We start from the raw sequence: 27,098 nt of genomic DNA, 5'->3' as shown, positions 1-27,098 counted from the left end.
CTGCCCAGTTTCAGCTGATCAAACTGTTGCTAAAGGCCCAGGAACAAGAAAAGTCTTATTTTTATCCCCTGTCAAGTTATGGGATCCTCATGCTTCCCCCGTAGCTGTCAACTGTCCCTTATTTGGCGGGAAACTCCCTTATCCCAGCGCCGTTTCTCGCTGCTGTCCCGGACTGATGATATCCCGTAGATTTCCCGGGTTTCAATGCTGCCTAGGAGAAAAGGGCTACTACCTCCACCTCCTAGCCATCCCCACTCGCAGGGATAAGACCCATCCCCACAAGGGTCTGCTTACATCGCGTCAGAGCCTCGGTGAGCATCTGTCTGTCTTGGGAGATAAGGGAGGAGCGCGCCTTCGGGGGAGAATGTCAGCTTGTTGGAGAGTCGCAGTGCCTGCCACCCAACACACCCAAGAGCCCGTAACTCCCAGGGCGCACCAGGAGTTGCAAAGATGATGTGCACTCGGGGGTGGCGGCGATCCGCCTACGGGGCGTGACTGTGGTGCCATCTGGGGGCTTCCTTCCCCGAACGAAAAGCGGCCAGCTAGCCCCCCCCTTCCCTGGACTCCAGCGAGACTTTGGGAGCTCTAAGCAGGAGGAGGTAACCGCGTCCGGCCCATCCTGTCGGGCGGCAGGGCCCACCCCCTTCTTTAAAGGGCCAGCGAGGAGAGAACTATCGCTGCTTCAGCCGCCCGAAACATCCCTTACGACTTTAGCATGCACAGCTAGATATGCAGGGTCTTGCTCGGCACAAGATCTAGGGCAGGCATGCACTGTTATGGGGGAAAGGAAAGGAGCTGGTTGGCTAAAATCCCTTATTTTGGCTGCTGATCCCTTATTTTTGAGGCTGCTGGTCCCTTATTTTCAAATCTGTAAGTTGACAGCTATGGCCCCCCCCCAGGGCTACAACAGTACATTTTGGCACCTGAGGCAAACCACAAAATGGTGCCCCTTCCCCGGCCAGGGAAGAAGGGTGAGTGAAGATCTACATCAGGAACAAGGTGGGAATAAAGACCTTCATCAGGAACAAGCATAGGGAAGGAGACTGGCAGCACCTCCTGTTCTCTAAGAGGCCACTGAATTTGGGGTGTGCTGCAGCTGGAGCAGTAACAGCGGGTGATACATTCCTTGGAGGCTGGATCTGTTGCCGCTGGGTATCCTTGCCTCACGGGCGGCCAGCCCTGCCTCCCCCTCCACAATGTACACAAAAGTCTTTTCCATTCTCAATTTATTATTATCGTTATTATTAAAAACAAAATTATTCATCATTTTACAACCAGAATAACAGCCCAAATTTCCACAATCATCAGCTTTGCGTTCCATCTCTAATTCTGCACTCTTGCTCAGATCTGACCGGCCTTCTCTGCTTCTCCTGTCCCGCAGGACACCAAGTAATCATTCCAAAGGCCCGGTGCCAACCGGATGCAAGAGGGAGACAAGCTTTCTTTTGTGGGGGTTCCTTCATGGCAGACGACTGTGCCTCAAGATGGGAGAACGACGCATGGGTTAACTGGGGCATGATGAGCCCTGCACTTGTTCCAAACACTGCTCCATTGTCCTTCCGTCCTGAAGCTTAACGTGAATACATGCCGTCTTTCAGCCACACCCAACGATTAGCGAGGCCCAGAGTATATGAGATGCTATCGCAGCAAAGGCGCACTCTCAGTCGAAGATGACAAACTTTCGGCGTGGGGTGGTGGTGGAGGAAAACGCACACCCAAACAACACGACGAGGGAGCAGAAGGCATGGGATTCCCCTCTCGTTCCTATCAGAGATTTTACGAGGTCTGCCTTTGGCTCAGGCTAACATCAACAGTGCCCGGCATGTCTGCCCCATTAGCTAGAAGCTGGCTAGTTGCGAAACCGGCAAAACGGACAACTGCTCGCTGTAAAGCGCCCTCCTCCGTTCTTCCTCGCCACACTTCGTTGAATTTTGCAGTTCGCCTGCCCGTTCTGAGACATTTTTTTGCCGCGTGGGAGTTGAGCTAATCTAGAATGCAGACCCCGCTGTCCCTGATTCTACACCTGCAATTAAAATAAATTAATCTCCTGAGACCCCATCTCCCCCCCCTCCTGCTGGCTTGAGGCATTATTATTGTTATAGCCTTATCTCACTGTAGCCCCACAACAATTCTGCAAAGGAGGTTAGTCTGAGGGGTGGTTAACTTGCTCAAGGCTGCTCAGTGAGCGTCACAGTTCTTGCAACTGACCCCAGTGCTTTGCCCACTGGCTCTGCGGTCGCCCAGGGGACACGGGGAGACATTGGATCTCTTCCTCTTCCACAAGTGGTGGCTTCCTAACCCCTATCCAGTGCTCTAAGCCTCCAGACATTTGGCACAGTTCTCTTCCATTTCTAGACACCACGTAGATGGAGAAACATGGAAGGGAATCTATTCAAGATGCTTCAACTCACCCCATGTTCTATAGCAGCCTGATGTGCTTAACCAATCTGCTCTGCAAAAACACCTTCCTCCTATTATAGACTGGATTTGGCGGGTTAATCATGATAAATGGAGTGGTGGTGGTGGAGAAGGCATAATGACTGGTGGCCTTACCAGGCAGAGGGGAAATAATTATGGCTTTGCCACCACAAATCCCCCCCTCCCACCCACACGTCACCCCGAGTTCCATATCCACACTTTCAAATTCACATGAGCAAAAGAATAGCTGAAGCCAAAAGCCAGACTGCAGGGCAAGTGGTGTTGCTGTCTTGTTGAGATTTTGCCAGTTCATTCTGGACAGTAAGAGGGGTCCACAGGTCTGGCCTGACCCCCAAGCAAGTTTTTATGCCTCCTCAAAAAAGAATAAGCTCAGAAGCATCTGGAGTCAGATGGAGGCATCAGGAGCAAAGGTCCTCTCCGGTCCAGGCTGGCCCTGGACACAGCTGCCACACCAGCCTGCTTCCCAGTGCACTCTTTCCTGGATATTGAGCTCTTTCTTCGCCGGTGCCTGGAATCCAGCTCCCTCAGGGAGGGCTTGTGGTGTCTGGGGTAGGCCTGGGGGAGCAGCAGCCACACCGCTGCCTAGCGACACCACAACCCGAGGGACAGGAGAAAGAGGGGAGGTTTGGCACAGCCAGGAAGCGAAACGGTAGCAGGATGGGGAGAGAGAGAGAGAGAAAGGGAAAAGAGGTATCTAAAATGTTTCTAGTTTCTCCCCACACAGATCCGAGGATGAAAAGGCCTCCCTCTTGGCATGCATGACAGCCACGGCAGGGTGGGTGGAAGAACGGCCTGCTTTTGAAAGGATTGGTTCCATTCCAAACTCTACCCTCAATTACAGCAGGTGGCAGGGCGTGGAGACAAACTTCTGCTTTTTTTGTTTTCATCACGGCGGGTTGGTAGAGGAGAACCATTTGAGTGGTGTGTGTGTGTGTGTGTGTGTGTGTGTAAGGGAGGGACCGATAGTCTTATCTTCAGAACAGGCAATAGTTTTTTTTAACCCCCCCCCCCCCAACCAAAATAAAATCCAGGCAAATGAAGCAGAGGTGAGTCATAGGGGATGTTTGCACTGGTGAGCCCATTAGGGGAGATTCATCTCTGGTCATTTCTTCTTGATTTCTGAGTATATTATGTTGCTTTCCAAAGGCCGGGCGGCCGCTGGCTGTGGCTGAGGAGGGTGGTTGGCCTTGAAGGCTAGTGTTGAATATTGTATGTCCTCTTCACCCTGCAAGAGACCATCAGAAGGAGTCAGAGGGAGCAAAGGAAGGTTTGAAGGCAGGGCCCTTGCCACAGGTGGGCCTGTGGGGGGAGCAGCCCCTCCTGGGATCTTGAAAGGCCCTTCCCTGAATCTCCAGCTTTCATTGGAATTAAGAAAAGCAAACAGCAACACACAATGAGGCGCAGGCCTTTTCACTTGCAAGGTTATAAGGAAAAGCATGCAATCGATAATCAATCTGTTACTCAGGAAACATCAAACTTCCAGTGATCCAGCCAGCGAGTGCAAAAGTACCAGGGTAACAGCCAAGAATTAAATTCTTATTTTGAAATTTTGAAACACATTTCATTTCTTTGGAATTCAACAATCTGCGCAATTAAGATTACTTTTAAGCTTACTAGGTTCTCTGTATTTTGCTTCTGGCTGTTTTGCTCTGGTCTTCCTCCTCTGTTGGCCAACACTTACAGCTTATCCACACTTAACTTTTCCTCCATGCTTTCCAGGAACGGTCCACACTCTAAAGCTCTCTGTCCAAGCATCCTTTTATTTTTTTTTTAATCCATAGCTTTCTGCACAAGAACCTGCTCTTTAAAGCTGAATTGGAGCAAATGGCAACCTACAGAAAACTTGAATGGCCATTCGTTGCGCTTCAGCTTCAAATAGTTAGATTTTGCTGGGAAAGCTCCAGGGCAAAAGAAAGAGGAGCTCTCAGACTCGGAATTTTAAAGTGTGGACCTGCGCCTGGAAAGAGAACGGCAAAAGGTAAGTGTGGCTAAGCCTTTAGCCAGCACCACCTGAGCCCCAAGCCCCTTACCCACTGCACATGAGCAGGTCCATTTTAAAAGGTGGCGATTCTCCTTGCATGTGATGAGGGAATCTCAGAATTGTAGAATCGGAAGGGACCTCAAGGGTCCTGTAATGCAGGAATGTCAGCTAAACCATCCTTGACAGATGACCACCCAACCTCCAAGGAAGGAGAGTCCACCACCTCCTGGGGGAGGCCGTTCCAAACAGGTGAGGTGGAGGCCAAAGAGAAGCTTATGAATCTCCTAGCAACAAGCTCCTAGTTCCCCTTTAGGGAGCCCTCTCCTCCTGCTCTGAGAGAGATACATCTAATTCCCTCGGAGGTGCTAGAAGCGTGGTAAAATTAAACTCTACGTTGACCAGCAGATTGTACAGACTTACCTCACTTACCCTGGAGCAAGCAAGACATCCCCAGGGTAGTTTGGCTGTTTGGGCACCAAAGTCCACTCACCTCTCAGGCCAGAATCCTGGAACATTAGGGCTAGGATACCAAGTGACCAGATCACAAGGATGGGGAGAGGCAGATTGTTTGTTAAGCATGATAATGCTTCTGAAAATTTGGAAGGGGCCTCGGGGGTCGTCCATCACACGACCTGCTGATGCAAGAAATCCACTACTACAGCATCTATGCTACGCGGACCCGTACAGATTCTGCCTGGACATCTCTAATGAAGGGCAGTTTGCCACCATCAAGGCAATCCAAACATCTTGTCCCCATCAAGAACTTGAGTCATTGTCACATTGCTACGTTCTGCAGATGAAGCTGCTGTTAGCAGGTCAAAGAGTTGGGGCTGCTTCCTTGTTCCAGGATTGGGAATGGGCTCAGGAAGCCCCCAGACCCCTCTAGGACTGGGCGATATCTGGTTTTCAGCACTGTGATATATCACCAGCTAAACATCGCAATGTACCGATATATCACAATGTCTGAAATAAGGGTGGAGCTATGTTGAGGCATTGGCTGGCTTCACGGTTTCCCCCACATTGTGATTTTTGGATAGCACGCACACACACACACACACACATCATGATTTGCAAGATATTGCCAGGTCAAAAATTATGAAACCAATTATCATGATACGGACTTCAATATCATGATTCCGTCCTTACCGGTGTGGGTTTGGTGTCAGTGACGCCCTGGTCTGAAATGACAGAGACAGGACAGAGAGAGAGTATCAGGGAACTGGCAGGTACAACAGACAGAGCCTGAACACAAGCCCACGGGAGCCAAGCAGGAGACACTGAAAACCCACAACCCTCTGCCCTTGGACCACAGTGGGGCGGGGACTCCCACTGGATTAGCGGAAGCAGACAGGACAAATGGCGTGAGCTGGATTAGTAATGTGGTAAGCAATGAAGGTGCCTGGGCTGCAGGAGTTGCCAGAAGGAGGCATACAACGCCAACCGTTTTAGGGACTCCACTCCGAATTTGTGTAGGGTTTATTCCTGAGTCTGTTCTTCTCCTGAAGATATCCCACAAGGCAGCAGAGGTTTAGGATCAGAGTTTTCCTTCTCCTAGATGGTCTCCCATCCCAGATGGATGGGCCCCATCTGCCTTCTTCACTGTTGGACCTGCTTTTGATCTCGTCTGCTCCATCTGCCAGAGTCTGTCTTCGCATGCAGGGGAAAGTCCCTAGCTCACTGAGGGTGTGAGACCCATTGGCTATCCTCACCTGGTTTAGCCGGCCAGTTGAAGCCGTTTCCAGGGTGTGGTTGCTGTCGCCTGCTGACAGCTTCTAGGAGCCCCAGGTGAGAGCTGAATGCAGGGTGGGGACCAAAGGTGAGCAAGGTAATGGTCCATCAGCTGGACAGGTGGGACAGGAGAGGGGATGTGTGTGTGCATGTAGACCGTCCCCTCCTCACTCCAGTCTTTCCCCCACCTCACACCCTTCCCCCTTGCTCCAGCCCCACCTGCTGCATCTTCCTACCTGTGCTGAGTCCACCTGAGCACTCCAAGGCCAATGTAGGGAGTAGAGGAAGGGAGCCACCTGCTTCCACCCTCACCCCTCAATTCTTCACTTCCGTTCCTTGCTTCGCACCGAAGCCCAAGCATGATTAAAGAGGCAGGCAAAGAACGGTCTTGGATAGACTTGATTCCAGGAAAATTACGGAGGCGGTGCAGAGGGCAGAGATAGCCGTTCTCTGGAGAGACCAGTCTGGCGAGCCCCATCACCTCCTGCAAGTCCCCTCTCGTGAGCTATTCCACCACCAGGCTGGCTACAGAGCCACAGCAGGAATCCCAAAAAGACGATGGAGGGTTTTTGTGGGGTGGGCGGAGAGGGCGACAGCAGACAGGAAGATACCCACACTCCACAGAAAACAGCAGCTTCCTTTCCCCTCCCCAGGAGGGGTCAGGGAAGAGATTCCCCCAGCCAGTCTCTTGGAAATGGGAGCTGGAGCAGCTGTGAAGTCCTTTCTCCCTGCTCCCATGAAACGGATTAAGCAGGAGTTTCCCATGATGCATCTGGGTTGGGGATGGAGTGGTCCTACTTGCCCATGCTTTGGCACAGAAGTGTACGGGAAGGCCATCTACCTTCTTCGTGAACTATAAAGGCTCAGCCTAAATGGGGTGATGGTGGCCGGGGAGAGTAACATAGAGCACACAACATGCGTCACACAGACCCCGGCCCAGCCCGTTGGGCTGATACTTACTGCGGCCGGGAGCTGAGGGTATGTTTCCATTAGATGAGTGTTGTTCCGTCCTCCTAGGTAAACAGCAGACACTGTTTGATCCTATAGCAAGCAGGGGGTCTCTCCCCCAACAACAGAACCAGCACATTACCCCTCGTCCTATACTAGTGATCAGTCACGTGAAATAATAAATCTCATTCGCTTTCTTTGTGCCACATTGTCATCCATCCAATTTTTATCTTGCCCTTGGCCACACCAGTGGTGGTTTCCAAACTTTCTACACTGACGGAACCTTCCCCGTATTGACCTGTTTGCAAAGGGAACCCTCGTGTGCCAGCAAAGGAAACCCCAGTAAATTGCAGGGAATTCTGGGACACGTTCTAAAGAGCGCACTCAGTTCATGGGCAACCTCCGGCCCTTCAGATGCTGCTGGACTACATCTCCCATGATTCCCAGCTAACAGGGCCACTAGTCAGGGATGATGCAAGTTGTAGTCCATCAACATCTACAGAGTTGAAGGGTCCTCAACTGGTAATAAAAGGGCACTGGCAAGGCCTTGGGGGGCCTCGCTGTTTCCCTGTGTGAACTGAGAATAGGCCTAGGGCACACCCCTATGTGGTTATGAGCAAAAACCAGTAGCCATGGGCTAGCCTTGTTTTGTCTTCCATTGCTTATGGCTTCATTGGCAAGTATTGGAGATGATCTGAAGACCACCCCCCCACCCAGTCTCTCTGTCTTTCAGACACACACCCCGACCTTTATACGTCTGTTCTGAGTTCAGGAGACGAATTTTCTCCTCCCGTGAACACTGTCAATCTTTGAAATTTTGGCACTATCATCATCCTACCCCACCCCTTACAATCTCCCCACTTATATATGCATTTGACTTTTCAGGGTCCCTGATAGCTGAAAGTTTGGCAGGTCCATACTTAATATTGTTGCCTAAACATGTCATAAACAATGCGTAAGACTTAACACTTTTTTAAAAAGGGTTCATCCAATCATAATTATCCATTCGCTCCATATGTGTGTTTTAAACTTTTTAAACGCTTTTAGTGGTTTCACTGTATGATTTTATGCTTTTATTGCTGTACACCGCTTTGATATATTTGTTATATTGCAGCAGTATACACATATTTGTTATAATAAATAAATTGCTTTATAAATCAATAAATGAAATGTGTGTGCTTTTGGAGTCACCAGATTCAACAGAGGGCAGGCCTTCTGTGTCTTTTGACAGGCTATAAAGAAGCGGGGAATTTCAGCAGCTGCAACTTATTCAAGTTCTTTGCAGAAAAGCAGAAGTTTCTTCCCCTGCCCTATCTTGATTCTGGCAACCCAGGTTAGTGTCAGTGCTTTGGCTGGGAGGCATGAACAGCAGGGCACACTTGGTTCTTCCAAGGGATGTGTAAGACAGGGCCCCGACCCAGGCTGGAGAGACAGGAAAGAAACCCGCACCCCTGAGACAGCCTCAAACCCCGAGCGTGAGCAGAGAGACCAATCAAACCAGGTAAATAGAGCAGGAAGGTCCTGGAGAAGCTGGGAGATGGCAAATTCAGATGGCAAATGGGGAACCCCAATCCAAGATGAACGAGATGGCAAACTTACCCCAAGGCAGTCTTGGTGAACAGGAAATAGCCCAGACCTCCAATGAGTGCTACTCCAAGCACACAACCTATGACAATTCCAACAATTTGTCCTGGACTGAGACCCGAACCTGATGGAGTTGATTCTGGAAGAGGGGAACAAGAGGAATCGTGAACTTTGGAAAGTAGAGTATACACTAGTGGCCAAAATTATGGAAACCTTTTGGGAAAAGTATATTTCTGAGATGAGATGTCTCATAACACCATATTTTTTTTGGGGGGGAGAGTAATACCATAAAATTATATAACAATGGAAAGATAATTTAATGAAGAGTGTAATGCAACAAAGTTTGTTCAATTATCTGTATTCTGTCAAAAGTTATAGCCAAATAACCAGGAAAAGGAAGCACAACATGCTTAGGTTGATATGCAGAAGTTTCCTCCCCCCCCAAAGAAAAGCAACTATGACCGCAATGCCCCTTTCCCTTTACTAAATCAGTCTTTTGGGACCTCTAGCCAAGGTTGCCATCTGTTTGTTTATTTTAGCGTCCCTAGCTCCTGTGCCTTCAACGTCACTCTGACGAACAGAAATTCAGACAGTGAACTTTTTAATGGCATGGAGGTAAGTGGTGGTGGGGAAAACTTCACCAGCTTGTTTTCTGTATGGTCTGACTACTGTTAACAAAGCAAAGGGGCAGGAGTGAAAAAAGAGGAGGCAGCTTTACCCCAAGTTTATATGTGGTGTGGGTGCAGAGAGGCTTCTCAAGCTTTCACTTCATATCACCTTTCCTCACAAGTGATGGTCTTTGGATTAATTTTTTTAAAATTCTACAGCACTTTTCATTTGCCATAATAGCAAAATGGTTCACAACCCAGAAACCTTATGGGATTCAACAAAACCGGAATAATCAGCCAAGTACTAGAGGTCAGGCAAGGCCAGGGCAAAGAGACAGATCTTTAACGGCTGGCAAAAGCAGCCAGGCTGGCCTAATAGGGAGAGTGAGCAGTCCACACGGTAGGAGCCACAACAGAAAAGGTCGTGTCGACTCTTATGAATGTAACCTTCATAAAGGTCTGATATGGTTAGGGGGTTCCCATCTTTAGGCCATAGTGACATGAGCAGCCTATTCGGGAGGAGGAAGTGCTGCAAATATCCTCATCCCAAGCTCTATAGGGCTTTGTAAATTGAAACTAACAGTGCAGTCCCTAACCATATCTACTCAGAGGTTATTCAAGTTGGTGATGGCTACCCCCTCCCTAGCCCCGCTGCTGCTCTCCTACCAGGAGCTAAGTCATGGTTTGTGTGTACCTGGGCTGATGGTTTGTCTCACTCCAAACCAACCATGGGCTGTAGCCAAGGTTTGCTCTTGGCTTACAGCTTGTGGTTTGTTAGAGGAAGACAAGTCATGGACCATGTGCTATGACAAACCAAGGCTTAGCTCTAGATAGTGTTGAGTAGGGTTGCCATATGTCTGGAATTTCCTGGACATTGCCAAAAAAAAAGCTCAACAACTCTTGAAATATGGCAACCCTAGTGTTGAGCAACCCACACGCTTGCTCATTAATACTTAGTCATATTTTGGCTTAGCATTCCGTGTGAAACACACCACAGTCAAATGATTTTGGAGCCCTCTGATGCACACTCACAGGAGAAGACGGGAATCTGTTTCTGGTTCATATTATTCTATGACTAATAATAATAATAATAATAATAATAATAATAATAATAATAATTATCTGCCCTTCACCCTACAATCCCAGGGCGGGTTACAACAATTTAAAATACAACATTAGATACAGTTTAAAAACTTACAATCGCTAAAAACACAATCACAAAAAACGATTTAATAAAAATAACAATATCTAATAAAAAGCAATATACAGCTGCTTATATTACACTTAGGTTTCCAATCTTTCTGCATCTTAAAGGCCGTTTCTTATTTGCTTCAAATTTGCAGCTCTAAGCTGAGAGGTTTTGTCGCATTTAGGTCTGATGCACGTAAGAGGAAGCTGCAGGACTTTTCGAATGCCGAGAACCAAGACGAAAATTAACAAACGTCTAAATTTGTTCCTGTAACCAGGGGGTTGGTAGTGAGTCAATATTAACAAATTCACGCCATGCCTAAGCAAGCAAACCAGCAAACCAGAACCACCACAAGAAATGGGGTTCTCAGGCTGCAGCACAGAGAATAGCTCTGTACCGTGCAAACCAGTAGGTCTCTTCACACATCACATGCACAGGGGCAACACAGATACAAAGGGTGGAGGCTCCATTCCGGATGACCTGTGGCTCCTCCTGTGTGGAAAGACAACTTCTGGAGCAGCAGCCCTTTCTACCCATGTGGGCTCCCTATGGGATTTAGAATGTGGGAAGACCAGGTGTATAAAGCAACATGGGCAGCCCCATGAGAAGCATAAAAAAACCCATGGCTTGCACTTGCTGCACCCCTTCTACGATGCCTAAGCAACCTGTATCATTTTTGTACTTCTGAACAGCTTCTAAACCAATGTCCACGCATCTCCGGATCATCATTCCTTCTCCAAAAGAAAACATATCGCTGCATAAAACCCTCAATTCTAAAGACTACAGAAATTTGCCACAAAGTTTTTTCCTAGCATTCAGCTGCAAGAATAGATAACAAGGTCTGCCTCTTCTGTTTCTTAACCCTGGGCCTGCGTAATCTGTGCCTTTAAACTGCAGTTGGACACCCAGAAACCCAGCAGGTGAAGCTTTTGCTAGTAAAGAGCTGCAACAATGCAGGGTGGGGGAAACCGAAGCTATTACGTTTTTCAGGCTGTAGTTAAAGTTTAATTTTTTTAACGCAGTTTATTGTTTGATTATATCTTATCTTGCTTGTCGTGTTTTATTTTGTGACACTGTTAATAGTCCTGCGTAGCCATCTCGCCTAGAAAGGCAGGGTATATGTTTTTTTAAATAATGAAAGGCGCAGGAGCAAGGGGAAGCCTAAACAAGACCTTTGGGTTGGATCCAGTTCCACCTAGTTCCACTGAGATCACGGGGAGTTGTCAGGATGAACTCACTCAACTGGTTTCAATGAGATCTTGGTGCAGCTGACTTTAGATACCACCCTTTTCTGCTCGCAAAAACAGTGAGTTGCGTCCTCCTCTATTAATTCCACTCGGATTGGCCACATTTCCAAATAATCAGGTCCAGGGGGAGACTGTGGGACATTCAAAATGCTGGTGGGACAAGAGACAAATGTGGGCTTGTCAAGGGACTCACCCTGCGTTGTCAATTTCACATTGACAGATGCTGAGGCCAGCTTCTTAACGACGCTGTTGTAAGCCTGGCAGGTGTAATTGCCTCCATCTTCCCAGGCTGTTAAGGCTGTGTTGAAGGTGCTCGCCGTCACATTCATATTAGTATGATTGAAAAACCACCGAAACTGGGGTTCGGGTAGGGACTCTGCAGTACACAGCAGAGCCAAACGGGAACCTAGTTTTAGAGTTATGGTTCCTGTTTGGTTCAGCTTAACGTTATTTGGCCCATCTAGAAAGGAAAGCAAGTAGAATCAGGACCAACGGGTGGAAACAGGGGTGAGGTGCGTTTGTGTCGTCCTGCCCCCCTGTGTGTAAAGGTAAAGGTAAAGGTAAAGGGAACCCTGACCATTAGGTCCAGCTGCGCCCGACTCTGGGGTTGCGGAGCTCATCTTGCTTTACTGGCCGAGGGAGCCGGCGTACAGCTTCCGGGTCATGTGGCCAGCATGACTAAGCCACTTCTGGCGAACCAGAGCAGCGCACAGAAACCCCGTTTACCTTCCCGCTGGAGCGGTACCTATTTATCTACTTGCACTTTGAGGTGCTTTCGAACTGCTAGGTTGGCAGGAGAAGGGACCGAGCAACAGGAGCTTACCCCGTCGCGGGGATTCGAACTGCCGACCTTCTGTCCTAGGCTCTGTGGTTTAACCCACAGTGCCACCCACGTCCGTACACACACCTGCCTCCGTGTGTGTGCACCACCCCAAAACGCAGCAAGAGAGCTGGCCAACCAGCTTTAGGGGTTAATATGAGAAAGTGTTCACTGGGGTTCAGTTCTCCGAAGGCATTTTCAATGGCTTAGCTTTAGAAGGCAGGCCTTTATTAATAAAGGAGACAGCATCTGCTAGCATTTGCAGAGTACTTTTCCCACCTCCCCACAAGCTACTTCCACACATCAGGGTTAGGGAATAGGGGGCTCTTAGCCTCCAAGTATGATTCAAGCGCCAGCACCCCTTATTTCAGAAAGACCAGGGGTGGGGAGATCAAGGGAGAGAGGAAATCCCCATTAGGACTCACAAATGCCCTCCCTGCCAAATGCATGCAGCAACGGCAAGGAGAAAGGAGCCACCAAGCATTTTCAAACCAGGGTTACTTACATGCCAAGCTAATCTTACTGGGGTTGCTTGTGGCATTGCTGGCAGGGTTGGTAGCTTTACATGTATACATCCCTTCCTCATCTTTGGAGACGGCAGTTAGAGTGAGGGTTCGGTTCCTGTTGAAAAGCACAGCCTTATCTGGGACAGGTTTACTGTCCTTGAACCAGGTGATGTTGACATCGAGGCTGTTGGAGGTGTTACACTGCAAGGAGACGTTTGCGTTCTCTGCCACTATGGCTTCTGCAGGCCACAGGACTGGACTGGAGAGGGTTTCTGCACACAAAACAGAAAGAGGGTCATGTTTTGTGGGTCCTCATGGGTCCTAAACCTGGGCAGGGTCTCTCCAAGTGTGGTTATTAGGGAAAGTGCAGCACTTTGTCCCTGGAGTGTGTCAGAAATCCTGTCACTTTTAAAGCAGAATCCTGCTTCTTTTGAAAGCATAGCTCGAGATTGCTATACGAAAGTGTTCAAGGGATTACGTACTGAATTGCTAGGGCCGTGGGTTGTTTTGGGCACCGTTGTCTCTGTTGCATTATAGAGAACACACAGAAAGGGTGTGTGTATGTTTGTGTGTGTGTGTGTTGGAGGAGATACATTTTGGCAACATTTCCAGCCAAGACATCTCGAGGAGGAAGCAAGTGAGCTAGAAGCTTCCTGCAGCTGCTCTCCAAAGGCCTCTTCTTAGCAGCAATTTACATGGAATTTGCAAACTGTGATTTAATGAAATTTTGAAATGAGAGTAGCTGAGACAGCGACTGACCTCATGCTTTGAAATTAACAATTAAGTGGCGCCAGCAACTGCTATAACCCAGAGACTTTTTACAAAAACAAGGTGATTTGATATTTTATTTTACAACCTCTATGTTGTTGTGGTCACTTTTAAGCCCTATTAGTGCTCAATCTCGGGTGTCCGTCCCTTGCCCATTTAAAAGTAGTCGGACACCAGTTGCTGATGGCATCACATAATAGGGTGTTGTGGGGTTTTTGTAAAGGGAATGTTAATATGGGGCGTGTGCTGCTAAGTGCTTTAATGAAGTGTCGGGGAAGTTTATGCACTTTGCAGGACCAAGCAGGAAAGCTTTCCCAGGGTTCTTCCACGAGGCTGTGCAATTGCACTGCACGCAGTGATGCTTCGAGGTTCCCAAGGGTCCTGGGGCAGGATGCTCTTAGCTGGGCCCTCTTCCTGAACAGGCACCATTTAACCTGCCCATTGACCATTAGCTTGTCTCCTCTCCTGGACCAAATCGGCATCACCTCTCAGAGAGAGAAAGAGAAGACAAAGCAGTCTAACCCAACCTGGTGCCCTTCCAGATGTTTGGGATTACAAGTACCATCAGCTCCAGCCAGCACTGATGTGTTAGCAGGAGTTGATGGGGGCTGTAATCCAGAACATCTGGAGGTCACCTGCATTGGGGAAGACGGTGACAGGGTGAGCCACCTCCTCTCATTGCTTGCTTGAAGAGAGCAGGAGAAGCTGCAGAGACACCTATTCAGGAGTCCTCCTAACCACTAGGAGGAAGGGCAAGATGTTTATTGGGTGGTGTGTGTGTGTGGGGGGGTCACTGCTAGGGAACTGAATGGACAGGGGTGCAGGTCCCTGACACGTATTTGCATGCAATCTGCATATGTTCATTTATATGTAGAGATGCCTCTGGGAAATTAAGATGTTGAGAGGCTGGGGTTTCCTCACCACGACTGCACTTCATAATGCACTCAGCCGTCCTATAAGTAAAGTAAAATAAATAAGTAGTTAAAACAGTTTTGTTTTTTTTTTAAAAAAAAAAGGAGTGGAGGAGGAAACGAACAGATGTAAAATACCCCATGGCTCAAGGTTCCCTGGGACGCCTCCGGTGGTGCAGCAGGATTTATCAGATTTAGAGACATGCTTTTGATTTTTGTATTAAATCACACGTGTGGGTGCTCTTGTTTAATTGGTTTTCTTGGACTTGGGAATGAATTCAATTAATTAAAAGAAAGCAAAGCGACGCCAGCGAGGAGCAATGGGAACTGAATTTTAGGAGGAAAACGAGAAGAATTCATTAGGAACCCTTTCAGAGAATTCCAAGGATACAGTCCCTGGGAACCACAAGTAGTAAATTGGTTTGAAAGGCTGATATACTGATTTTATACTGATGAGGGCAGCGCATAAGTCAGAGGTGGGGTGGAAGGGTGGTGGTGGTGGGAGAATAAGAGAGATGAGGAACAGACCTCAGATGCACTACACAGAGTTGTTATCACTGAGAGAGATGACTCAGCCAGGATATCCCCCAGGGTGATAAACAAAGCACTAAGCTGTATCTCAGTTCAAGGGTTGAGCTTTATTGGCATAATAAGGAAATGCTGAAACTAAAGAAAGGTGTTTGAGATGCATGATGCGGAAAGAACCTGGAGGACACAAACACACCTGGAATGTCACATTTTCATAGACAATGGATGCTGGATAGATGAGGGTAAATTACCGGTACAAGTGAAAGAGTGGACTGAGACAGCACAAAGAAGTGATTTGCAAATTCTACAGAGCAAACAGATGTGAAAGAGCAGGCTTTTGCCTAGCTCATCTGCCAGGAAGCAGCAATGGAGCTGATGACAGTTCACAGTTCTGGGTGGCATGTGACAATGTGACCAAGAGAAACAGCCAGCAACAACTTCAACGCCCAATGGCTGGTGGGGGTTGGAAGCAGACCTTGATACAGGACTCTCTGAACCTGAGCAGAGCTGTGACACATTAACCTAGTAACCAACCGAAACTTATCAGGAGGCATTCGCACAATCACTTTGCATAAATTAGTTATCCGAGAATCAGAGCTGTGTGTTCTCCATGTTTTAAAAACAAACAAACAAACAAACAAACAAACAAACAAACAAACAAACAAACAAATCTACATCTACATCTACCTAGGGAATCCCAATTCTGCTCCAAAAAACCCTGAATTCTGTGACATAAAAGAAATTACGCAGGTTCAACTTATTTCGCAGATTTGCACAATTTAGCCTTTCATTTGTATTGGTCTGCATAATCTCTTGGTTCATGTTTTCCTCTGTAAGGACAAACCCCAGGCATTGGCGACCATTCATTTAGTGACCTCCCTGGCTTCTGAAATTTCAGCAACTATCTACCAAAAACTCCCAGACATATTGTTGCAGTAGTAAGGGATAGAAACTGTTTTAAAAGCTTTGCAATCTGGCACTCTTTGCAATCTGGCAATCTGGCACTCTTTATAGGAGAACCCCCAACTGGGGATAATCATGGTTGCCATTTCCAAGAAGGTGAAATCTCAAATACAATGGTTGCGTATTTGTGTATGGTTCATGCAAAACCATGAAAAATTTGTGAATTTGTAACTCCTATGCACTGAATGCATGCTTGGAAGACGCAGAGAAGGATAAGGAATCCCATTCACACTGGTTTAAAACTGTCAAGTTGGCACTGCCCAAAGGGCAAGGCAACAGTTGCATATGATCTGCCAGCAAACAAACAAAGAATTAAACCTGGCTTAGTCACTGAGCCGGTCTTCTCAAGGGCTTGGATCTTTTTCAGATCCGTTTGCTTCCTGTTACTATTCTGGTACTCCATGCTATTATGCTCTAAAGTGCTTCTTCCCTCCCCACCCGAAACTGCCAGAATCCCAGCACCTCATTCGTATTTGGAGTCCAAGATCTGCACAGAGACCAGGCTAAGCTGATAGATAGATTCCGCCAAGCCTTGCGGGACCTTGCTCCCCCTGGCGACTCATTGACTGAGCTTGTTGAGGGCTGGAATATCCAGCTCCTGGCAGCCATCGATGAGATCGCACCGAAGCGCCCTCTGCAACCCCGCAGAAACCGGGCTCCCTGGTTTACCGAGGAGCTCCGGAAAATGAAGCGGGACCTCAGACGGCTAGAGCGAGTATGGCGGGGTGCCCGTGACGGAGCCTCAAGAACATCTTATAGGGCTTTTATGAAAACCTACGAGATGGCGGTGAAGGCTGCTAAGAAGTCCTACTTCTCGGCCTCCATTGCCGCCGCTAGCTCTCGCCCGGCACAATTATTTAGTATAATTAGGTCTTTAACGTCCCTTGAAGGACAGCCAAATTTAAATAACAATTTGACACACAGCTGTGAGGCATTTGCGAGCTTTTTTGTGGAGAAGATCTTGTTGCTCCACCATGACCTCCCTGCCAATTTGGATACAGTAAAGGAACTGGAGGCCCCTCGACTGTCCTCGGGTCCAGTATTGGACCACTTCGACCGGATATCCCCAGCCGATGTGGACAGACTCCTCCGAGCTGGAAAGCCCACCACCTGTCCTCTCGACCCGTGCCCGTCTTGGCTGATTAGAGCGTGTCCAGACGAGGTGCGGGCCCTCCTGGGGGATATTATCAATTTGTCCCTTGGCACGGAGACATTCCCAGGGGAACTGAAGGAGGCAGTGGTGCGCCCGCTCTTAAAGAAAACATCATTAGATCCTTTAGATCTATCCAATTACCGCCCGGTTTCGAATCTTCCGTTCCTGGGTAAGGTGATTGAGAGAGCGGTTGCTGAACAGCTTGGTGGGTTTCTGGATGAAACATCGGCTCTGGATCCATTCCAGTCCGGCTTCCGCGCTGGTCATGGGACCGAGACAGCTCTGGTTGCCCTAACAAATGATCTTCGTAGACAGCTGGATCGAGGCGGGTCGGGGCTGCTGATTCTTCTAGATCTGTCAGCAGCTTTCGACATGGTCGATCACGAACTTCTGGACCACTGCCTTGCCGAAGTGGGGATCCAGGGCACAGTCCTTCAATGGTTGCGCTCGTTTCTCTCTGGTCGGGGGCAGAGGGTGGCGCTTGGGGGGGGAATTATCATCACACCACTCCTTGGTGTGTGGAGTACCTCAGGGTGCGATACTCTCCCCAATGCTTTTCAACATCTTTATGCGCCACCTCGCCCAGCTTGTCCAGAGTTTTGGGCTGGGTTGCCATCAGTATGCCAATGACACCCAACTCTGTCTGTTGATGGATGGCCATCCTGAGTCGGCCCCTGACACACTGATCAGATGTTTGGAAGCTGTGGCTGGATGGTTACGTGGGAGCCGGTTGAAGCTAAATCCTTCGAAGACAGAGGTCCTGTGGCTGGGACGGGACGATATGGGATTGGGGGGGGGCAACTCCCATCTCTTGCGGGGGCGCAATTAGTGCCAGCACCGTCCGTTAAGAGTTTGGGTGTAATCTTTGACACCTCCCTTTCCATGGAGGCGCAGATTGCAGCTATAACAAAGGCAGCATTTTTCCATCTCCGCCAAGCTAAGCAGTTGGCTCCTTACCTCTCTCGCCCTGACCTTGCCACTGTGATCCACGCGACGGTCACCTCCAGACTGGATTATTGTAACTTGCTCTACGTGGGGCTGCCCTTGAGACTGACCCAGAAACTCCAGCGGGTGCAGAATGCCCTTACAGGGTCTTCGCTGCGAGATCACATTCACCCGGTGCTATACCAGCTGCACTGGCTCCCGGTGGAGTACAGGAACAGGTTTAAGGTGCTGTTTTTAACCTTTAAAGCCCTACACGGCCTAGGACCCTCGTACCTACGGGACCGCCTCTCCTGGTATGCCCCACAGAGAAACTTACGGTCTTCAAATAAAAACATCTTGAAGGTCCCAGGCCACAGAGAAGTTAGGCTGGCCTCAACTAGAGCCAGGGCCTTTTCGGCTGTGGCTCCGACCTGGTGGAAAACTCTGTCACAAGAGACTAGGGCCCTGCGGGACTTGACATCTTTCCGCAGGGCCTGCAAGACAGAGCTGTTCAGCCTGGCCTTTGGCCAGGGCACAGCCTGACTCCCTCCCTTGGCAATCTTCGCGGAGCTCTGGCCCAATGGTGGCCAGTGGCTTGAATTTAATTAATTTTATAATGAATGATTTTAGAGTGTTGTTTGTGCTGTACTTTTGTACTGTTTTATTGTTGTTAGCCACCTTGAGCCCGGCTTCGGCTGGGGAGGGTGGGATATAAATAAATTTTATTATTATTATTATTATTATTAAGCTGAGGCTGATAGCAACCACTCCACATGCTGCAGAGTGACTCTTTCCCAGTTCATCACAGAAGTGGAGAAAGCTTTGGAGTCCACACTAAAACCTTCAGCAATTTTCAAATGGTGTTTTTCCATAAACACGCTGCAGAACACCTGAATGAAACTTGCAGACCACGGGTGGTCCACAGACCACAGTTGGGGAACCCCTGGCCTAGAAGTTTGGATAACGCAGATCATTCCAATGCACAATGCAAAGTGAGAGTCCCATCACTAAGCTATGCTAACAGAATCTCATTAACCTTCCAGTGCGATCTATGTTGCATAAGAAACTTACATGCTAAAGATCTGGGGTGGGAGACAAGTGGCCCTCGGCCAAATTTTGTGGATGTGTGCCTAGAGGAAGAGAAGGAGGCAGGACAGGGGTGGGTGGTGAGCCAATAGAGATCGTGCTAATGGAAGAAATGTGGAGGGAAGGGGGGGGGCTTTGAAAGCTCTCAGTGTTCAGACCTCTGAGCTCAAGCTGTCCCTCCCCCTGCAGCCCGATGTGTGTGGAGGAAGAAAAGAGCAGCCCCAGCTACAAACAGATTAAAGGTAAAGGTAAAGGGACCCCTGACCTTTAGGTTCAGTCGCAGACGACTCTGGGTTTGTGGCGCTCATCTCGCTTTACTGGCCGAGGGAGCCAGTGTTTGTTTGCAGACAGCTTCCAGGTCATGTGGCCAGCATGACTAAGCTGCTTCTGGCAAACCAGAGCAGCACACGGAAACGCTGTTTACCTTCCTTGGCAGGGGGTTAGACTCGATGGCCCTTGTGGTCTCTTCCAACTCTATGATTCTATGATTCTATGATTCCTGCACTTTGATGTGCTTTCGAACTGCTAAGTTGGCAGGAGCAGGGACTGAGCAACAGAAGCTCACCCCGTCGCAGGGATTCAAACCGCCAACCTTCTGATCGGCAAGCCCTAGGCTTTGTGGTTTAACCCACCCATGTGCCAACAGATTACTCCTAAGGAAAAGCAACTCAGCCTCCACAGAAGAAAGGTTCCTCACCTCCTAATCTAAATAAGCATGGTACACAAAGGAACATTATATGGGATTCTCTCCCCCACCCCCCGTTCCCAGATGTAGACGGAATATAATATACCCAAGTTAGTACTCTGGGTTATCAAGTTAAGACTACATGGCATGTTTCAACTATCAAGTTAGCTGTGTATATGTTATTAAAACGGCGCCGGCGACACCCTACCACCAGTCATGATTCTTGTCATCATTTAACGCTTCATTTTTGGGTACTGTCTGACCATTCGCTGCAGGCATCAGGCAAATTGAGTAGAAAATAAAGGAAGTTCCCGTAAACCAAGTATAATCCAGGGTAACAGCCACACCCAGTGTAGGAAGTTGCAAGCTACAGGCCAGCATGATCTCTCCTTGAGAGATTCATGGAAGTCTTGATGAATGTAGACATTGGAAAGGACAGATGAGGAGACAGTGGGCAGCATGGGGAGCTGCCCCAAAGAGAATGCAGACAAACTGGTGGCATTTGGTGCCACGGCGGAAAACACCAAGCTGGGTTCCCTGAAGAAATACTTACCATACACCTCAACAAGGAGGCTTGCACTTTTGCTGAGATTAGTCTCAACATTGAAAGCACTGCAGGTATAATCCCCAGTGTCCTTGAGAGACAGATTCGAGATCAACAGCTCAGAGGTGTTCCCAATTATTCCCTCTTTAAAAATCCAAGTGTATTGAGGCGGCGGGTGGGAGTCGGCACTGCAGCTGAGGTTGAGGCTGGATCCCGTATGGTAAGTATTGTTTTGGGGGCTGATTACAGGATCATCAGGCCCATCTGGAGCAAACAGAGGAGAATCACAAGTTGGGCATCATGGTGAAGGGCTGAAGAGGTGGCTCAAGGGACTAAAGAATGATATATTCCTCATTCAGTTTTTAGGAGGTACATACAGGGGAGAGGGAAGCTGGGAGGAGGTGTTAGAAGGGATGAACTAAGAATTGGCGCCACACTTACAGAACACTGTCAGTTCGAAGGGGGTACTGGTGTTCTTGCTGATTCTGTTGACTCCAAGGCAGGTGTAGGAACCTGCATCAGACCGGCTGACCGGGTTTATTGTGAGGTTTTGGTTATCATGACTCAGATATATATGCCCTCCATCATCCAGGCTCTGATTCCCTCTGAACCAATAGTAAGAGACCTCGCTGCCAATGGAGGTGCAAGTCAGAATCAGTGACTCGTTCTCAATGGCTTCCGACAGACCCATAATGGTAACGTCAGAAACCTCCACTGTAAGGAAAGAATAACGAGGAGGCAGAGGGTTATCAAGGAACAAATGGTGAACAGATGCAGGGAAGGGTGTTGCAGGTTTGCCTGCAAGATCTCCCTCTTCCCTTGAAATCTTCCAAGGAGGACAGAAACGTGGTTTAAAAGCCATGTGACTGCTTTCACCAACAGAAGAAGAAGGAGGACCTCAAAGATACCAAAGAGGTGCTGAGTGACAGGTGATGAACAAGGCCCTTACTGGGGACAGATGGATAATTTCCACGGACAAGAGATATTTTTGTTTTATTTTATTTGTGGACAGTCCTAAATAGAAGTTACAGTCGCTGCAAAAAGGCACCAGAGGGAGAGACAGTGAAGCAAGTGGCTGTGAGCACCATTGCTTCGAAGGGAAGCAGTAAGCTGTTGCATCAAGATCCTCATACAGTTTCAGGAGATGCATCCGAAAGAGGACAGAGTCCTGGGAATAAGATGAACAGAAAACATACAAGAAGTTTGCCAAGGCAGCAAAACACCACCAAAGGTGCATTCCATTGGTGATCTTGATTTGAAGGTCTTCATTGACAGAGGACTGATTAGATTCGAAGAGACACTGTGAGCCATGCAATATCCCGTGGGAGACAAGTCAATAACAGAAGGGCACCTGAGCCTGCTGGGTAGGCAGAAAATGACAGAATACCCAAGCATTCATTAGAAAAAAAGAAGCAGGAGGCAAAAAGATAGCATTGGGTTTGGCTCCAGGAAGAGTTCTATGGTAACAGGAAGTGGGACAGGAGTATAAACGACCAGCGTGGCAAAAGAAATGCCAGCGAGTTAGAAGTCACGTTTGTAAGCCATGGATGCGTGTAACCCTGTGGATACTTACCTAGTACCCAGATCTCCCGGCTTGCGGAGGTGGAGCTAGCATTGGTTTCATTGTTGAAAGCCTTGCAGGTGTAATTTCCACTGTGGTGGAACTGCAGATTGTAGATAGAAAGCTGGGAGGCGGACCCTATGTCTGATGTCTCATTGAAACTCCAGGTGTATTGCGCGGCTGGGTTGGAGTCAGCAGTGCAGGAGAGAGTGAGGTTGGAGCCCTCTGCGTAATAGTGCTCACTGGGGCCAATTTCAGGGACACCAGGCCCATCTGGAGTAAATACAGGAGAGTCAGAAGTTGGGGGAAGCCAGTAAGATCCTGGAGGGCTCAGGTGCCACCTTTGGCAAAATGAACCGTGAGTCAGATTGACCGGCACATGCCTGTGTGTTCAGAATGTGAAGTGTAAGAAAGCTGAATTGCAGATAGAAGCGCTTGTTCAGAGACAGCAGAATAGCTGCCTTGGGAGGTTTAGACTGCCCCTTCCATATCCGGGATAAGTTTACTTACTTAGAGCATGCTTACATTTCTCTGGGAATCCTGACAAAAGAATTCTCAGGATTTCCCAAAACTGTGGAAAAATCCTTGGTAGAAGTCATGACTTCCAATTACTGGTTTGTGATCTGGGAATCAATATTGCAGACTCTGTTATCAGAGAGAGGAAAGCAGGAAGCAGTGAACCTAAGATGGGAAGTTGAGCAAGCTGGGCAGGATGCGGGCAATAATTTTGTTCACTGCTTTTAAGGTATCTTTGGGAACTTGTTACAGCTTATTCGTGAGCAATTTATGAAAAGAGGAACGTATAAGCTCAATTAAAGAACAATACACTATAAAGTGAGCATGGCCTCTTTTTTTAAAAAATGCAATTAGCTAAGATTTCTGAAGTTTGATGGGTGGCTGACTTTGCTTAAGGACTAGAAGGAATTGCAAGCTTACGAGCGGCAGGTCTTGACTTGGGAGATGGCGCCTGTCGCTTTAATAGCTCCGAGGTAACACAGGAGGCAGCGACATTATTTAACTCTCCCTCATCAAAAACTCAAGGAGGAGCAAACTAACATCGTGAAGCCCAATGTGGCCAGATATGCAGCAGTTGCAGTTTGAGCATTCGAAAGGTTTCTTAGGTTTTGCCAGTAAAATGTGTGTCTCTGTGTGAAATCTGAGACAAGGAAGGAGTATTGACTCAGCTAACTTCTGAGCAGCAAGGCTGGACTTTTACATCATACCACGGCCAGCCAATCACCATACAGGAAGTTCCACAATACGTACTGGGAAGGAGCTATGTGCTAAAGCACATGGTATGCCTTTACTAGGCCACAAATCTAGTCCTTGCCATCTGCAGCGAAGGATTCCAGCAGTCCAGAAATGACATCTGCCTCCGATGTTGGACAGCTACTTTGCCGCCGATTAGGCCAGGCAGTTCTATTTATTCATTCATTTATTCTGATTTCTCATTTATATCTCACCTTTTCCTCCAGGGAGCTCAAGGGAGTCTGCTTGGTTCTCCCCTCTGTATTTTATTCTACACCAAGCCGGTGAGGGAGGTTAGGATGAGAGACAGTGGCTGGTTCAAAGTCACCCAGTGAGCTTCATGGCTGAGCGGGAATTTGAACCTTGGGTTCCCAGGTCCTAGCCTAACACTCTAATCATTACATTACACTGGCTCTGGATCACAGGGGCCACAGATCTCGCTCAATATGATGCAGACCCCTGAACTTCAACTTACTATCTTTGGGGCTGATGCAGTTCTTAAGAGTTGAAAGTGCTGTGTGAAATCAAGTTAGATCAAATAAGGGCCGCTACAATGATCTTCTATCTCTCCTAGAGATTTTGATGGTACTTTCAAAATATTTTGAGATATACTGAAGGAGCGTCCCCACCCCCATTGTTCAACACTGAGGTCCAGCTCAGTGGGCCTTCTGGTGGCTCCCTCACTGCGAGAAGCGAAGTTACAAGGAATCAAGCAGAGGGCCTTCCCAGTAGTGGCACCTGCCCTGTAGAATTCCCTCTCATCAGATGTCAAGGAAATAAACAACTATCAGACTTTTAGAAAACATCTGAAGGCAGCCCTGTTTAGGGAAGTCTTTGAAGTTTGATTTTTTTATTGCTTTTATTATTATTAATAATAATAATAATATTCTGTTGGGAACTGCCTGGAGTGGCTGGGGAAACCCAGACAGATAGGTGGGGTATAAATAATTATTGTTATTATTAATTATTATTATTATTACACTGCAATAAGTGGGGGGTGAGTTTTAAAAACAACAGACTTCTGGCAATCCGGTTCCAAAAGAAGGTAGATTGGGGGCATGAAGTAATGTTTTTAGAAGTTGTGAGTGCTAACTTTGCATGAAGTGAGTTAACTCACATGGTGGGTCTCTCTACCTTTGTGTATTTCAGTCTTATTGAATCTGCTTGCCAGATATCCTTGTCTTTAAAAGCTACAGTCTTGCACTCTCAGGGCCTAAGTCAAGCCCCTGAATGCTCCGCTCCCAGAACTGCTCCAACCCTCCCTCAATGGTAGAACCAGACTTACACAAAACATTCAGCAAGTATGAGGTGCTGTCATTAGAGAAGCTGTTATATCCATAGCAGCTGTAGCTGTCCGAGTCATTCCGGCTCGTTGGATTGAATGTAAGGACCTGGTTGTTGTTGCTCAGAGAAATGCGCTCTCCAACCACCAGGCTCTCGTTCCCTCTTAACCAAGAGTAGGAAACGTTAGTGCCTGCGGAGGTGCAGTTCAGAACTGTGATGCTATTCTCGATGGCCTTGCCAGAGTCACTGATGGTGATATTAGTGACATATCCTGTAGAGGGAGAGAGAGAAAAGAGAGAGAAGTAGAGGGAATGATGGTGTTATCCAAGGTAAAAGTGGAGAAGTAAGTAGGCCTCCTCAGAGTCGTTTCTTCATTCTGCATCTTGGAAGTTGAATATATCCATCTGTCATTTAAGGAGGGGTCCTGCCGTGTGATCCGTTTGCCGCAGAGAGGTGAAACTCTTCTTTATTTTCAATTAGGAAGCTTCGATAAACTAAATTCTGCAGCATAAAGGAACAGGTTGGCAGATGCAAAGAACAGGAGGGGACACATAGAAACACTTCAACATTATGGGTTGCAAAAGGTTGTCAGTGTGAAATGAATGTGCAGTCTGGGATGAATGTCAACATGGAACAAGGCAAAAGAAGTGGACAAGAAAATAGTTGATACAGTAAATAACCTAAAAACAGAAGAACTGCAGCGAACATTAATTACAATCCCATCTCTGATGCATTTCACAAGGAAGACGGAATCCACAGCAGTGAAGGAACTGGTGTGATGAAATCTGAAGGTTCGGCAACAGAGAATAGAACAGAGTTTGCTTCTTTCGGAATGAGTTATTTGGGATTTCAGCGCAAATCAGTGGAAAATCTTCTGATCCAGGTTTTGGAATAAAGATGATCATCGACGGAGGACCAAGATAAAGCCCAAGTAGAATAAAGTTAAGGAAGGCAAGCAACTAGAGGGAAAGGGTTCATCCAGGGACCCTTGCCAACTTGAACCACCACATCAATCAAATTTCTAGAAGGAAGGTTCTTGAAGACAAGGCATACAAAGAAGCAGAAATGGCAGGAACGTCTACACAATTGTGTTCGTTATCTCGGTGTTTTCATTGACATGGAAAAATTAGTGTGAGTCCAGAGATATGGTAAGAGACAGAGAGACTCCAAGACCAGGAACTGGATTTGACCTGAAGAAGAGAAACTTCATGGTACTTCAGGAACTGAAGTGGAGTGATCGGCATGGATACTGTAAAGGGACAGTGAGGTGACAGAATACGAGGAATGCATCCTTTAAGCCAAAATGGCCATGAGACAGAGTTCGCGCAATCAAGTCCCCGTTGTACAGATGAAGCAGGTACTACAAGGACAGTCTTATCAGCCGCAGGAAGGCGCAAGTTAGCCTAGGATGCAGCCTGGCCATTCAAGCTACTCACCCAGGACGCTGATCTCCAGGCTGGTCTGGCTGAAAAGGCCAGTGACATCATTGGTGGCATTACAAGTATATTTGCCGGCATCATTTAGAGAAAGATGCGAGATCAGGAGTTGGGACTCGTTCTGAGCTTCCAGAAGTTTCTCATTATGATACCAAGAATAATTGGCAGGTGGGTTGGAGTTGGCAGAACACGAGAGGTTAAGGGTGGATTGGTCTCTATAAACTGGCTCCTGAGGGTCGATTGTGGGGATGTCGGGCCCGTCTGAAGCAAATATAGGAAAACCACATGTTGGAAAGGGCCAGGTTGTGCTAGTAGTAAGGGTGCTACTCAGACGTTACTACACTGATGGCAAAATATAGAGCCACTGGAACCGTGTTTTTTCCGAACCTGCTGTCCCCATGCAACAATTCCAACCTGGAGAAATATCCCTGGGAATGGATGCTCAGTGAATATATCACCTCAGGGTTGTTTGGAAGAATATAAGGCCCCAAGGGTTTGAGCTGGGGGGTAGGAATGCTAAATCCTCATTATTTAGCCTTTCACATAGCAGAAAGCTGATCAGGATGCAGATAATATTCCAAAAGGCCACTGATCAAAGGGACAGATGCAGTAAAACCAAACAGTTCTTTCTGTTTTCTACACAACTTTTGTTGGGATTGTCAAAATTGGGTGTGGCAGTGAGTCAAGTTGCTTGCATATTTGGATGACTCAAGGCAACTAATACTGGATCCCTTCTATAGTATTCCTCCCTATTGGCCACTAGACTTTCAAGCTTCAGTTACAGCTTTTTGGCCTCTGGAAAATGAACAAAGTCCCCTGCATGCTACACACAACGTTACCTAAAATAAACCTTTCAACTCCATCAGAAAGTTGTGGTTTTTATTTGAAATTTCTATTTGTGCACTTGGAGAGTGTCCGGGGGAGCGAGGGAGGGGCCTTTCTTGGTAGAAATGGAGC

The 27,098-nt window shown here is 47.8% G+C and overlaps 1 protein-coding gene across 1 annotated transcript in view; it reads right to left on the bottom strand.

The window, feature by feature from the left end:
* Window positions 1-1,211: 1,211 nt before the first annotated feature.
* LOC307223396 (hemicentin-1-like) overlaps window positions 1,212-27,098 on the bottom strand; it is a 46,560-nt gene continuing 20,673 nt past the window's right edge. Inside the window, exons 13-23 of the mRNA XM_079989366.1 lie at window positions 26,142-26,402; window positions 24,707-24,976; window positions 22,186-22,446; window positions 21,054-21,326; window positions 20,622-20,876; window positions 13,050-13,322; window positions 11,918-12,184; window positions 8,696-8,819; window positions 7,109-7,161; window positions 5,567-5,598; window positions 1,212-3,664 (exon numbers count right to left, since the gene is read on the bottom strand). Coding sequence (XP_079845492.1) covers window positions 3,542-3,664; window positions 5,567-5,598; window positions 7,109-7,161; window positions 8,696-8,819; window positions 11,918-12,184; window positions 13,050-13,322; window positions 20,622-20,876; window positions 21,054-21,326; window positions 22,186-22,446; window positions 24,707-24,976; window positions 26,142-26,402 — 2,192 coding nt within the window. The 3' untranslated portion in view covers window positions 1,212-3,541. The remainder of the gene's footprint in view (window positions 3,665-5,566; window positions 5,599-7,108; window positions 7,162-8,695; window positions 8,820-11,917; window positions 12,185-13,049; window positions 13,323-20,621; window positions 20,877-21,053; window positions 21,327-22,185; window positions 22,447-24,706; window positions 24,977-26,141; window positions 26,403-27,098) is intronic.

This window comes from Podarcis cretensis (genome assembly GCF_951804945.1).
Source record: "Podarcis cretensis genome assembly, chromosome: 8".
Lineage (NCBI taxonomy): Eukaryota > Metazoa > Chordata > Lepidosauria > Squamata > Lacertidae > Podarcis > Podarcis cretensis.
The sequence above is the reverse complement of the archived record's forward strand: the minus strand, read 5'-3'. Positions and strand labels throughout refer to the sequence as shown.